Consider the following 14,403-nt stretch of genomic DNA (forward strand, 5'->3'; position numbering starts at 1 on the left):
TTGTACGTTCGGTGAATGAATTTGACACTCGCTCTACTATTTAACGTTATAACCGTATCTCTAAAGGATGCTAATAATAAAAGGAAAATAAAACAAAATAATTAAGTAATAATTTATTTCATATAAAAGTAATAACTGAATTAAACTTAGAAAATTGAGTCATTAATAAAAGATTGGCCAATTATTTTTTTTAAAGGCATTGATAAAAAGGTTTCAGTTCTAATGGCGTAGACAATGGATGGATTTTGTATACACTGTTAAATTGATTAAGGCTTAAAAGCTTTAAAGTTTTCCAGGTATAGATTAAATGTATATTGAATATAATGAAAGGATAGATAAAAAATTAATTTATATTCTTAACCCGAACAACCATGATAAAAGCAATATTGTGTTCCCGACGATAACATTAAATGCTTCAAAGCACCCACTCCAAGGTCCTTTCACCTCAAGTAACTTTGGCCGTACACATTTGTTGAGATTTAAAAACCTGACTAAGCGTGGCACCCACCCGTAAATCAAAATCCAATACATTTTTGAAGTACGGGACTTCGTCGACGTCTCCGTATCGTTCCGCAATATTTAAAGACGTCAAACGTCAAACGTCATAGATGTGACGGTTTGTGAAACCAAATAGAATACTGTTTTGAATTTACACCCTTAGCTTTTTTTAAAGTATAGAAATATATTAGTATCGCGAATGGGCGAATTTGTTAACATGACGTCCACTTAGTAGTAAATAATAATAGTATAGTAAACTTTACGTTACTATGGGATTACGCCACTTATCTGGATTTAAAATTCAGTAAAAAGTCGAGACAGCAATTTGACTTTAGACTTAAAATCACAACACGAATGATACAACTGTTATACACTCTTAGGAAAGGACAAACTGTACCTAATACGTTATTTCAAAAGGATGTCTTCGGGCATTTCGTTTACCAAACCATAAACTTTTCATATATTTAATTTTTTTCTATTTCAGATGTATTTTTGTTGCACTGTTTGAATTAATTTGGCCTTGAACAAAGGTTTTCATACAAAAATATTTTTTTATTCTATTACTCGTAACTATTGTTCGAGGATTACCGTTTTAAGTTAAGGTAATTGTTTTTTAAATCGAGCAATTATTTTATTAGATTTCGAGTTGGATATGAAGAGTTGGCGTGCAACTCTCATCCCTAAGGTCGTAGATTCGAACCGCTCGCTCGCTTTAAAGGAAAATGTAGTGAAGAAACCGGCCTAACTACTCAATAACCAGGCAGGCACAGAAGGCTCAACACATCAGAACCCAGACCTCAAAAAAGGACTTGTAGGGCTGTTTTTTATTGGTTGGATATATACCGATGCATGCAAATAGCTATGCTAGCTAGCTCCTTCAAAAAAAAAAATATCACATGAATTTTAAATGCCTAGCATGCATTACGCATTTGTAATATAATAAAAGATTGTTTAAATACAAGATTAAACACAATATATAATTTCGGTTAGTTAAGATTGGAAAATAATTATATAATTCTGTTATATTGGTTTGCTTGAAAGGTGTTAAAAATGCAGGCGATTTCAATATTATTATTCATATTATTGCAACACTGCCATTCAATAGAAACATTATCATTTATGGCAACATTGCCATTCAATAGCAACATTATCATTTATGGCAACACTTATACACAAGGTTTAGTCTGTGGGAGACATAGGTTATAATGTGCGGTTTTGTTCCAAAAATCTGATGACTTCCACCCGCACCAGCCTTTGCTTAAGACGGTTTGGAGTTCATCAGCGCCAGTGTAATGCGGGTCTAAGATCAAATAGCGTGTCTCGTTTTTATCTTCATTGTATTCGACACCTATAATCGTATGGGCTAAGACACCTCCACCTAAAAACGTTAAACACTATCAAATATAGACAAAATGATAATTTTTTGATCTAGGATTGAAAAGTACTATAGTCAAAGCTGGTTAAGCTTTATTAAATACAGTAAAAATCACCGGCTTTTTTTTGTAATAGGAGGCAAACGGGCAGGAGGCTCACCTGATGTTAAGTGATAGACTTGAAGACTCATATTGCCAGAAGGCTCGAGTCTTGTCGGTCTTTCGTGAATTGATACGCTCTTTTCTCAAAGGACCCTAAGTCGCATTGGTTCGGAAATACTTCAGTGGGCAGCTGGTTCCACATAGTGGTGGTGCGCGGCAAAAACTGCCTTAGAAAACGGTCAGTTGTGGAACGACGGACGTCGAGGTGATACGGATGGTATTTTGTATTCTGCCTTGACGTCCGATGATGAAACTCAGCTGCAAGTATTGGACCAAAAAACTCCTCTGAACACTCCATGGTAAATGCGGTAGAAGATGCAGAGACCCCACATCTCTACGCAACGCCAAGGGATCACGCCGCACGGAAAGTGACTCTCTTCGTTGGTTAATAACCGGTATTAATATTTTAACCGGTAAATAGGTTTATTCAATCTACATAGTATGAACTCATTATAAAAGTTAGTTATAAAATCGTGTGCAAACTACTTTTGCAGTTTAGAAATTTATATTATATCAAAAACTAAAAATTTAATACCAGTAACATTTAGAAACCAGACTTGCTGTCAATCCTGTATGTCAAAAACATTGCATTTTGACATCAGTTATAGCTTGCTCTAAAACTCACCCTAAAGTACAATGCAATGTTGGATTTTTTTTAATTGAAGTTTATCTCACCTATCATAATGGGACTGCCATGTTGCTGGAAATGATGAATCAACTCCGGGGTGTAAGTCAGCAGTTCAGACCCAGTATTTGCAAAAAGAATTCTCGATTGTACTCCAATGAGTGTGTCCAGACAAAACATGACTTCGGTGGAGCCAATCCATTGCTTAGAACCCACAAAGGAGGATGGCTTATCCCCTATTTTGACAAGGCACTGCTGGATTTCTTTGTGAGTTGGCACATCTAGTGTACTGAATCCCTGATACCTGAGGATATATATCTGTTATACAACCCTTTAATCTAAATTCGTTGTATGACCATAAGTTTATTTTATAATTCTTCGGGTATACACAAAAACAAAGAACCTTTTTTGGTATTAATTAAGACAAAAGGATGTACTTTTAAATTGGTTTGGAAGTTAATTTGATAATAACATAAATAACTGATAACTAACAGTAGATATGTATGGCTAACAATACATATGTATGGTTTCCTGTTCATAAAAAAAATTAAAAGATTCTGAAAAGTATTGTTCAATGGCCTAAATACAAAGAAAACTTTTTTATGTCAAAATTTTTTTTTTTCGTCTAAATACGACCTAAATATCGAAACTTTATGGTTTAAAGTCAAAGTCAAATTTTGTATTGACTGAATTACTTTTAAATTCCATTTACTATACCTGTAAGAGGAAAGATTTGTTTTGTGTACATACATACTCAAAAACTACAAGAAAACCCTACAACAGGCGCTACAACCCCAGATACTGTTAACTCCCCAAAGTTATTTCTAACACACATCACTTAGTTGACCGTTGTCGTGATCCATAAGCAACACCAATATCTATTTAGTTGTTTTTATATATTGTTTATCAGTTTTGTATATCTTTAATTTTCCCTACAACAAGAATCGCTTGAGAGCAACAAGACTATCTATTTATTTATTTCGAAATCCTACAGCTAATAATTATATACAACAAAAAACAATTGTTACGAAGACGGGTCGACTGCCATGTTTCTAGATTTTTCCACTAGTTAGAGAACTTTTCAGCAAGCTGTAATATGATTTCTGACCGTTTCAGGAGAGGGTCAATCACATATTAGAAAATTGTAATTTTCATAATGTTACCCTAGTTTTCAGGAAGCTGAAACCTTTTTTCAGTCGGTTTCAGAACATGTGTAGTCGAGTGGTGCAGTTTTCAGGAGACCCGTTTTCAGGCGTTTTCAGGCCTAGTTATACCCCTTTGATGAAGGAATATTCTAGACCGAACTTTCTAGGTGTGAGACAAGGACGAAATGATACGAGAGAGAGAGAGAGAAGATCGGAACTTTCTCGAAACTAGACGAGTACTCTAGAACGCCGTACGACAAGGACGGAGCAACGTGCGAAAGAGACAAAGAGTGCGAACGTTCTAGAATTGTGCAATCGCTACTCAGTAGCAAGGCCGCCTAGAAAGTTCTCGAATATTGTTTAGAATTATTCCCAGGGATATATAAGCGAGCCGAAACGCCACTAGTCGCCTTTAGTTTTGAATGCGATAACAAGAGCGAAACACCGAAGCGATAAAGTGCGAATAAAGTGAATACAAGTGATAAAGTACAGTGTGAAGTGTGCATAAGTGAAGTAATTAGTGACTGTGTTTTACGTGCAATTAGTGAATCTCTGCAATTAATTTATGCCCATAAATTCCTCATTGATTTATCAAGAAATAAACCCTTGAATAAATCTACGGCATTTTCTATCCGATCCCCTAGCTCGTAACACAATTATACTAAACATATAGCCAAAGATAGAATACTGTGCATTTTATGGCGTCATAGAGTTGTCGTTAAATGGGAGAAGAAAATCGTAATGATAATCCATGACCTCTACTTATTAGTCAAAGTCTAAAACAGTCTATACGTGAAAGCAATCCAAATATGTAAATGAACGAATTTCTTAGGAAGTTCGTATGCATGACGCCGACAGTCGAGTTTATTGCGGGCTTGGATAATCAAGCAACAACAGGACGTACACAGTTGCGCAGTTTTTACTAAATTTAGCAATTTAAAAAGTACTTTATTAATCAATTGTTATCGTTATTGAGAGTGAGTGTACGTAGTGTATCATTGTATGGAAGTCGAGCTAAACCAACCATAGCTAACTCATTGCGGCGCTTTAGGGAGTTGTTAACGTGGGACGTCAAATTGAGTTTTCACTGTATGTGTAAAGTTTCCAACATTTTCGACTATGCTGTGTGATGGTGTGTATGTGGGGTCTGTTTATAATGCCGGATATTGTTAATATTCCTTTTAAGTATATTGCGCGATACCTTTCAACAAGTCAAGGCTTAAAGTGGTCGGTGCATGTCCGAACTGTGCGATACAAAACTGAGTTTTTTGCATAGTTGGTGTTAATGTGAGGAACGTGAAACAAAGCGTGATTACAAATCTGGAAGGCAGACACACGGGACTATCATTGTACTGATTGTGTATGGCAAGAAAGCAAAATTAAAAAATATCGCCAAATATCACTGTATACGCAACAAAATTTATACTCACTTAAACCAAGAGAATATGGTCTGCATAGAACGATAAGCACAGCCCCATCCATCATCATTGAAATTATCCTGCATATAATGGCAATACAGATATTTTCCCCGAACGGTTGCAATTTTTCCTCGATTCTGTGGTGCGATTCCTTCGTGGGGGTTGATGAGTTTGGGGCTATTGAATATATATGCGTTTCCTCGCCTAAACATTGGTCGAGTTAGTGGTAAATCCAACTGTTCGTGAAGCGATACTCTTTCTTTTTCTACAAAAGTAGGATTAAATTTAAGCACAACAAGTTTCTTATTAAATTATAAGCATTATCTGCACAATGTATTACCGATTTTTTTTTCACAGAGTTATGTTATACTAGTAATGGCGGCAAAATACGAATGACGTAAGATCGCTACCACAGATAAGTGAAAAACTAAATTTACCATAGACAAGGTGTGTTTCTTTAAAAAAAAAAACAATAATAACCTCCTCGATGACAATTTTTTTTACACTACGTTTATTTAAACGCGCTGCAACTTCGTTATAAAGCTGTTATTTTTTACTATGACAGTTTATTGTATTTATCACAAAGATTAACATACCCATGCTCTCATCAGGTATTCCTTTAGGCACAACCCGAGTGATGAAATGGCCAATTTCTGGTGATAAATAGTGGAACGTCTCCGGCAGTCTCAAACCTGCCCCATCACCAATTCCCTCTTGCCCTAAAATTAGATTACGTGAGGTTCATACGCCAATTTCTGCATTTGCATTAAGCTAAGAAAATGGCGTTGTACTAGTCCGTGCATTAAGACTAGCACATTCTGCGATTTGTGTTAAATTATCGAAATATATATTTCATTTTAGGATATTATCGGACGCAATTACAACGCCAAGCCATAATTAGGATTAGAAATGTGAAGACATTATACACAAATTAGTAATCACTTTTCTCATTAAATCTATATTTTATACAAATTGCTCTCAATAATGCTATATTAAAAAAAACAATAGCGCTTCAAGTTTAGAAATCTGTATGGTTTTTTTTTTTTAAAGGCATGTAAGTCATGCAAGAAGGGCCTAATAATCATACTTAAAATATTATTCTTGACACTTCTATGTTTGCCTAGTGCAAAAAACATATATAATTACCCAACTGCTCTATAAGAACACTTTCAAGTAACTTGAGTGATCTGCATGTCGCTTCAACAAGTATACTGTATAACTCCGATAATTTTGTGTTTCGATGAACCATTGCTATTGTATCTACTCTTAGCGGCATACTTATACAAAATGCAGCTGCAAAGGAAAAAAAATATTCATTAATTTACAAAACTTAGTTTATTTCACATAAAGCAACTACTAAACGGCTGAATCGATCATAAAAGATTATTATTATTATTGAGTGTCAATGGTGCCCACAGTTCTAAATTAGATTATTTTTTTGTATTTAAGAGATGTGTACAGGACAACATCGGTCAGTTCCCCTAGATTATTCTTAACTATTCAGCAGTCTTTTCTTTCTTTGCAAACCCACATCTCCAAAACTACTGTACCATCATTAATAATAATTGGACTGTTCCCTTAAATTTTAGCTAATTTTAATCAACTTTATAGGTTTACGAAATTTAAGGAAAGTTAGCACATGTACTTCAAAGCCCAACTAGATTATTGTCTTAAACATAATCCATATCATATTTATCCATGTATAACTTAAAACCACTGCTTTTGACGCCTGTTCATATTAATGTGTCAAATATAAATAAATAAACCAGAATAATATGAGTTGCGTATATTATGTGATGCAAATGTACTATGAATGTGGATTTATTACAAAACGATCACTTAACACACTAATATTCTTTAAAATGCTTCTTATGACTTACGTTTCCTTTGTGTCGTCATCATTTTAACAGCAGTCTTCACAAGCTTATCTGATAACATATCCTTTGTTGCTTTCATTACTAAGTTAACGGATACTGGTTCCTAAAAAATCCAATATTTACAATTGAACAAATAAAATTATTAACTATTTTGTAATGGGTAAAAATTATGAAGGAATGTATTGTTTTTGTGATTGGATAGTATAGCATTGTTTTATTTTACAATTGCACCTGATACACATACACATGATCTAATTATTATAAGCTCATGTATATCTTATGGCTATAGGGTCATAACCCTTCAAGAAGATATGAGACATTTTTGGTGTCTGTTTTATATAAAGTTTTTCTTCATAGTCAAGTAGGTGATATTTCAAGCTCACATAATTATTGTCCCAAGTCGAAAGTATTAAAAGAACAAATTATTTGTTATTGCTTCATAATAAATTAAAGAAATAAAAACTTACAACATTATTTATGTTGTATTTCTTCTTTTTTGACATTTGCTCTGGGTTCCAAGAATCCACAAGATCCCCTATATTTGCCTCAGTACTTGTGCCAGTTACTCCTACACCAGATGCAATACCAAACAGATATACAGAACTGTCATTTATTTGAAATGACACCTGTCCTGAAGCTATCTGAAATTAAGTTATTTAAGTATATAAAAGCAATAGTACATCTATAAATATCAACCAGACATTGAATTATTTAAAAAAAAAGTGTCTCATACACACATACATTAATTTATTACAGTGAGGTTTAAAAATCAAACTTTTTAAACATGGTGACCAAACAAAAGTATAGTACTGAACAAGCACAAATTTCACCTGAAATAATTGACCAGATTTGATTCATGAAAAAATGTATATACAAACATATAATTAAAAAATACCTTTTTCCTTTTACTTTGAAGTACACTTTTGACACCAGATATAGTAGCTTCACATGACAATGGAAGTATTGTATTTAATCGGACATGTAAAAATTGTTTCCAGATATCCTCATTTTCAAATACATCGTAACTTGTTTCCTCAAACTTCTCATGAATCAAAAAATGAGCTTTTATTTCCTTATCCTTATCAATTATTAAAAACAATGGATTATCTGTTATATCAACATCCTGGAATTAAAACATATGCATTTTTGATGGAAAAAAAATGTTAACACATAACAGTTTTAAATGTTACTTACTTGCAGAATTGCTTTAGGTTTGGAATCTAAAGTTGTTGTATCACAAAATTTAACTACACCACAAAGCTCCACCTCAGCAGGGAGATTCAGAAGTAGTTGGCTGTATGTTTTCTTTTCATTTTCAAAATATTCTAAACTAAATCCAATGACAAGCAAAGTTCCATCGTACATGAGACCGTACAAACATCCTGTAGTCTCATATGTTTCAGTCTTTAACAACCTCTGAAAATCACACTGGTTAAATACTTTCGAAAAATTACAACTTTGCGTTTACATATGAAGATGACGTAGTGTAATATAATTTAGATTTTTCATATAAATATATGTCATAAATTTAAACAGATATTTTTATCTTATTATATTTAATTTTGTTATAGAATTTTAAGCCAAATAAAGTTAAATATATTTTAATTTTAAATTATTACCTCAATCACATATTTTGATATTTTGAGACGTGGTGACATTTTTATTTTTTTAAAGTTGCCATCCGTAACAGCCACAAGTTTTATGGAATTCTATTCCTTTTTTTTAAATTTATTAGATGCTCATGGAAACAAGTGAGTCAGACGGTTGTAAATTCTTGTGCTACCAATCTAGCATGATAAAAATCCCTGAAGATACAAAAGCAAAAGAATAAACTAAATTAAAGACAGGAGTAACGCACAAGTACACTACTACGTGTGATTATCATATGCATAACACATACACGCGGTTAAAAGATTTGGAACGGACAATCGTTATTAGCAACGGTTACACAGCCCCATGTGGGCCTTATCCTCTTCAAGTATATTTCGCCATCACAATCTATTTCGTGATTCGTGCTTCTCGCGTACAAATTCGAATCCCTACTGTTTCGAGGTCCTTGACAACTCTATCCCACCAACGCAGCCACAAGTGCTGACAAATTTTTCAACAACAATGGTTTGAGACTATAGATCCCTAATTTGATGCTCTTCTTAAAGTAATATTCACATTTACTTTGTACAAATACCCGGTATATTAGATATAATCTGTGCACCTAACCATAAGGTATATATGAAATCAATGTAATTAAAACCATAGAGCCATAGAAGTTTATTTTCATTCTTCCCTAGCATGTTTTCTTCACGGGGATATTAAAAAATTCCACCTTTAAGACAAAATATTTATACAAATATGGGAAAAAATCTAAATGAATATCTTAAAGATTGAAACTCTGTGATTTTGACAAAAAATTACTTATAAATATACAAAAACTGGAATTGAAAATGTAAATAATCCAAAATATATAACACAAACATATTATGTTATAAAATTCATAATATATAAATAATACTATTTTACAGATTTACGTGACTCCTGGTGAACTCTTATGTTGACGCGTATTTAAATAGCTGAAGTGCATCTCTAAATAATGAATCCAAGCACATACAAACCCTTAAAATCTTCTATTTTCCAACATATTACAGAATCTGGACAAACTAAAAATAATGTAAAGCTCCATATTGATAATGTATCAATGACGCATATAAAAACAGAAAAAAAAGTAACTAGTGAAGCCTCCCAATTAGAGAAAACTGAAACAAAAATTAACAAACATGTCTTTGTCTTGAGTAACAAGCTTATTCTTTTAATTGTAGTTGCATTTGTATTGTTTTTTAGTATTTATTCCAAACATAAAGTTAATGAATATAATAAAATAAAAGACCTTAATAATATGTTAATGAAAATGAAATCAATGTTTGCATCTTTATATGAAATGGATGAAAAAGTGGCAAAGGGAATACATCATGTAGAAAACTCTTATAATGTTTATCAGAATAGCTTTTCATATAATGAAATGACTGAATCTCAAACAAATATTTAAAAATGTAATATGTTTCATATAGCAAAATAATATTTGTTTTACTGTGAGCGAATCTATTTTAAAATGAATAATGTAACTTCGTGTTGAATTGTTGTATTATTTTTGTTTTGTATTTGTAAATACCTATTAAATAAAAACATGTTCTCGTATTGAAAAGACTGCTTAAAATATTTATTAGTTCTTATTTAGCTTAGACAAGTTTCGATGACTTCCTCTACAAGCTTGCTTCGTTTCTTGGCAACTTGAAGTAAATTTTTCTGGCTTTCTGTTGGTATATTACCACCTCCATATTTCTGAACACCACAAAGAAGACCTTGGTTCCAGCAGACTATCAGATTTGCTCCAATACCTCCACACATTTCTTCTTCAAATGTGGTTGGATCGGTTAACACAATGTTGCTATAAATAATATTTAAAGTTTAGGATTACAGAAATATATACATATAAAAATCATAAAACATGGTTTATTTATTGATTTAAAACCTTACTTCTTTTCTTAACAGACTACAAAATAGTATTTACTTATTTGTATTTTTCATCTACACCAGACAATTAGATGAAATTAATTAAATTAAACCAACTATAAGTCATAATAAATCATAGCAGATTACTATTGAACAAGCATTAGTGCTTGTGTCATAACTAAGGTTTGTCATCTTAATTTAAAATAAAATACCTTTCAGGAGATTGATATATTGCAAAACTTGTTGCTACTGGTAATCCAGTTACTTTTAATAAAGTCTTATTACTAATATCAACTTTCACTTCTTCCGTTTCAACATCAAATGATACAGCAGGCAAAGATACTAAAACAAACAAATTTTAAAAATACTAATGGGACAAACAAAATAAGAATTATACATAAATTGACAGAAAATTCTTACATGATTTAAGACTAGTTATTAAGGTTGTTATGCAAGCATCTATAATACTTCCATCATTATCCAGGCACACCATATCGCAATAAAGAACCCATGCTAACTTGTCAGAAACAATACACAAGTCCTTAAGATCAATGCATTTTGAGTTTTTGATAATATCATTAACAGTATTGCTGATTACTTGGGCATAGTCAGATGGAGGCCCTGGCTTAAACTTTGAAGAGCATAAGGGTAATAATTCAACATTAGTTACAAGAAATCCATGATCAGGTTCTTCAGCTTTAGGTGTTGCTAATTCCTGAAATAACATTTAATTCAATGTTTTGTATTACAACATTAAAATCTGTGGCCAAAGAAACTTACTAATGTTATTCCACAAACAACAGTGGTATTTCCACATTTAATAAGTGCAGAAGCATCTGCATTACTAATGGCATTGGCATTTAATTTAATACTTCGCTGTTCATCAAATTTTCTTCCGTCAGGTCTCACATTTAAAGATATGTAGTCATTGAAATATTTATTTGGATGTATAACCCTGAAAATTTTTTTAATAGTAGTCTAATGTTTGTTTTGGTTTTATATTTTAGGTTATGTTAGTAAGTACACAACTTGAACTCACTTATAAACGTCTGACATATTTTAATTTTGTCAATTTATAAAAAAATAAAGTTGTAAATTAACCTCACAACAAGTAGATTTAAAATAATTTTTTTCAATTCTTAAGTGTTAAATTGTTTACATTATTTATATAGATTAATAATACAGAATATCCGATGACAGTTATTTAGACTTGCTAGTTACGCATTCGTATTAGTTTTATTTAACTTTCGTTACATATATTGTCTTGTAAAAAATGTCTTCATTGTCTAATAGAAGCATTTTGAAGAGTTCTTAAAATAATGAATTTTAATTGGAACTTTTAAAGCCGATATCTTAACAGATTTTAAAATAACTTAGTCTAAATTTAGCCCTAACCTCTTAAGTAACTCTCAGTTAGTCGATTAAAAAGGCTATTATTCCTAACAAAGTAAATAATAGATTAACAAATATTTATCTTTTAGTTACTTATTATTATATCAGATAATTCATATTGTTTGTACGGATATCCACAAATGGTAGATATTTCTGACTACTGACTACTTAGTGACGTAGGAGTCTGTATGTTCATAACTGTCATAATCATGACATCGACTTAAAATTGTATGACGTTGACATTTCTTTTTGTATCGGCGCTTGTTCGCTAAGGTGTGATTTCATATTTTAATCCTTAAAAATCCTAATAATATATATATTATAAATAAAACTTGTCCCGTAAATGTGCTATCGATACACCATAAAGTGAGGTTCAATTAATATTTACGAGTGTTGTGTACATTTACAGATTGTTTACAATGGCCAAACCAAAAGGAGAGAGGAAAGGCAAGTCAGCGATAAATGAAGTTGTAACTCGTGAATACACAGTTAACTTACATAAACGGCTCCATGGAGTTGGTTTTAAAAGACGTGCTCCCCGCGCCATCAAGGAGATCCGTAAATTCGCTGAACAACAAATGGGGACACCTGATGTTCGAGTAGACACTAGATTGAATAAATATCTTTGGTCTAAGGGAATAAAGTAAGTAATAAGAGGACATAGTTTGTTCATTTGTTTTGTTTAATTGAGCACTATAGGAATCAAAAGTTACTATTATAACCTCTACTGTTATCCTACTACTTTAATTTTAGCCTTGACTTATGACTCTTAAATTCCACTTTTTTATACTACTATTTCAAGTATATTTAAAATCATATCAATTGTAAGTATCATGCATGAAACATAAATTATACATGTTTGATTTTCTTACAGGTAAATATAATGTGTTGTAATTTATGTATTTTCTGCATGCGTCAGACTAGGGGTCTTATTCATTTGGCTAAAATATTTTCTTTATCTTAAAACTGTTCATTTCTAAGCACTAGCATCCTTATTTGCCAGAAATTATCCTATTTTCTTAGGTGTTTCTATACCTAAATTACTAACTTAAAGGCAACTTAACAATATAACTTCCTCACATTACTTTATATGCTTAGTGTTTAATAGATATGTATTCTGTCTGTCTAAAATTGCATTTCAACCTGAAGATACTTACTTAAAAAATATATAAGGAAGATACTGTATATTGTTAAACTGGCATGAAATATTATAATATAGTAAAGTTAGATACCAATACTAGTATTGATAGTTATAGAAATAGTTTTATGTCTATGAAATATTAATAAAAATCTTGATATTAGTTTCCAAAGATGCTCAATTTAATTGTCACTTCTAATTTCAGGAATGTCCCCTTCAGAGTTCGTGTAAGGTTATCCCGCAGACGTAATGATGATGAGGACTCAACACACAAATTGTTCACCCTGGTAACATATGTTCCAGTAGCATCAATCAAGGGCTTACAAACCGAAAATGTGGATGCTAGCCAAGAATAAATAAGTTAAGCATAATTTATTGCTTTTAATTTGTTGACCATACAAACCTAAATTAGCAGTTTTAGATAAGAGTAACTACACTCATAAGCTTAATTGTGCCTCTGAGTGTTACATTAATATTTAAGTCTTATAATAATTAAATTCTGCTTTGACCAAAAATGTCATTTTCATAGATAAAACCAAGAAATAATGTTAGAATGTAAAGTAAATACCTTGATAACAACATAATACACCAAACAATACTACCTGTCAATATTAAGTATGTATTAATGCTAGTTAAGTAAGACAAATATTTCAACTACGTAAATCTGGCTAAGAAGTCGTTTAGTATAGCGCCATCTAGTAGTTTGATGAAAATATCTATTAAACATTACAAAAAGTACTTCATATAGTCAAAGTAAAAAATCATTTATTCATATAGGTAACACAATGTACACTTATAAATATTTACATTTTTTACATACAAGGGCGTAGAACGGAAGAGAAGAACTGGCAATAAACTGTCCGCTACTCTTTATATTACACAACGTTTGTAAGGGGCTGCAACCATCTCACCATGTTCCACATGACATCAGCAGAAGGCATGGTGAAATAGGATCACGCACTTACATTCTCGTGGGGACAACACGCAAATACATAGTCAAAAATAACTAAAATACTATATATTAAACTAGGACCAGTCACTACAAGTAGCACCCGTTCACGAGTATCACGCATGGCCATAACAAAATACAAAGCTTAAATATTAGGATCAATTAATTACAGGCATGTCATTTATTAATTTAATTGAATTACTAACATTACGATCGGTGAAAGTTCTAAATTGTTCGTAATTAACATACCTACCTGATACACATTTTCATAAAACTACCGAGGCTTCAATTATTATTACGTACTATGTTCCGAGGACTTAGT

The 14,403-nt window shown here is 31.9% G+C and overlaps 3 protein-coding genes and 1 long non-coding RNA gene across 4 annotated transcripts; 2 read left to right on the forward strand and 2 right to left on the reverse strand.

Moving 5' to 3' along the window:
* Window positions 1-103: 103 nt before the first annotated feature.
* On the reverse strand, window positions 104-8,825 carry LOC123715250 (ufm1-specific protease 2). The gene is made up of 10 exons (XM_045670191.1): window positions 8,718-8,825; window positions 8,293-8,514; window positions 7,994-8,221; window positions 7,566-7,739; window positions 7,102-7,201; window positions 6,368-6,514; window positions 5,818-5,940; window positions 5,234-5,486; window positions 2,709-2,962; window positions 104-1,876 (listed from the first exon to the last, which is right to left on the reverse strand). Exons 1-10 carry the CDS (start codon window positions 8,754-8,756, stop codon window positions 1,665-1,667), a joined length of 1,752 nt encoding a protein of 583 aa, XP_045526147.1. The 5' UTR covers window positions 8,757-8,825; the 3' UTR covers window positions 104-1,664.
* Window positions 8,826-9,371: 546 nt separating this feature from the next.
* Window positions 9,372-10,414, forward strand: LOC123715722. Its single transcript, XR_006754462.1, has 2 exons — window positions 9,372-9,541; window positions 9,618-10,414. It is a non-coding gene; the product is annotated as an uncharacterized LOC123715722 (long non-coding RNA).
* Window positions 10,286-11,699, reverse strand: LOC123715721 (exosome complex component RRP43-like). The gene is made up of 5 exons (XM_045670970.1): window positions 11,642-11,699; window positions 11,383-11,557; window positions 11,023-11,317; window positions 10,815-10,944; window positions 10,286-10,537 (listed from the first exon to the last, which is right to left on the reverse strand). Exons 1-5 carry the CDS (start codon window positions 11,656-11,658, stop codon window positions 10,324-10,326), a joined length of 831 nt encoding a protein of 276 aa, XP_045526926.1. The 5' UTR covers window positions 11,659-11,699; the 3' UTR covers window positions 10,286-10,323.
* Window positions 11,700-12,186: 487 nt separating this feature from the next.
* Window positions 12,187-13,503, forward strand: LOC123715136 (60S ribosomal protein L31). The gene is made up of 3 exons (XM_045669993.1): window positions 12,187-12,267; window positions 12,404-12,637; window positions 13,338-13,503. Exons 2-3 carry the CDS (start codon window positions 12,414-12,416, stop codon window positions 13,486-13,488), a joined length of 375 nt encoding a protein of 124 aa, XP_045525949.1. The 5' UTR covers window positions 12,187-12,267; window positions 12,404-12,413; the 3' UTR covers window positions 13,489-13,503.
* Window positions 13,504-14,403: the final 900 nt, after the last annotated feature.

The sequence above is a fragment of the Pieris brassicae genome, chromosome 10, assembly GCF_905147105.1.
Source record: "Pieris brassicae chromosome 10, ilPieBrab1.1, whole genome shotgun sequence".
NCBI lineage: Eukaryota > Metazoa > Arthropoda > Insecta > Lepidoptera > Pieridae > Pieris > Pieris brassicae.

What these genes read in the sequence shown, in the direction of transcription:
- LOC123715136 (XM_045669993.1), top strand. Translation starts at nt 12,414, where the DNA reads ATGGCCAAACCAAAAGGAGAGAGGAAAGGCAAGTCAGCGATAAATGAA. An exon ending in CTTTGGTCTAAGGGAATAAA is followed by an intron (nt 12,638 to 13,337) that starts GTAAGTAATAAG and finishes TTCTAATTTCAG; the next exon opens with GAATGTCCCCTTCAGAGTTC.
- LOC123715250 (XM_045670191.1), bottom strand. Translation starts at nt 8,756, where the DNA reads ATGTCACCACGTCTCAAAATATCAAAATATGTGATTGAG. An exon ending in TATCAAAATATGTGATTGAG is followed by an intron (nt 8,515 to 8,717) that starts GTAATAATTTAA and finishes TGTGATTTTCAG; the next exon opens with AGGTTGTTAAAGACTGAAAC. An exon ending in ACCATATTCTCTTGGTTTAA is followed by an intron (nt 2,963 to 5,233) that starts GTGAGTATAAAT and finishes ATATATCCTCAG; the next exon opens with GTATCAGGGATTCAGTACAC.
- LOC123715721 (XM_045670970.1), bottom strand. An exon ending in TTGTTTGTGGAATAACATTA is followed by an intron (nt 11,318 to 11,382) that starts GTAAGTTTCTTT and finishes ATGTTATTTCAG; the next exon opens with GAATTAGCAACACCTAAAGC. An exon ending in AATAACTAGTCTTAAATCAT is followed by an intron (nt 10,945 to 11,022) that starts GTAAGAATTTTC and finishes TGTTTGTTTTAG; the next exon opens with TATCTTTGCCTGCTGTATCA.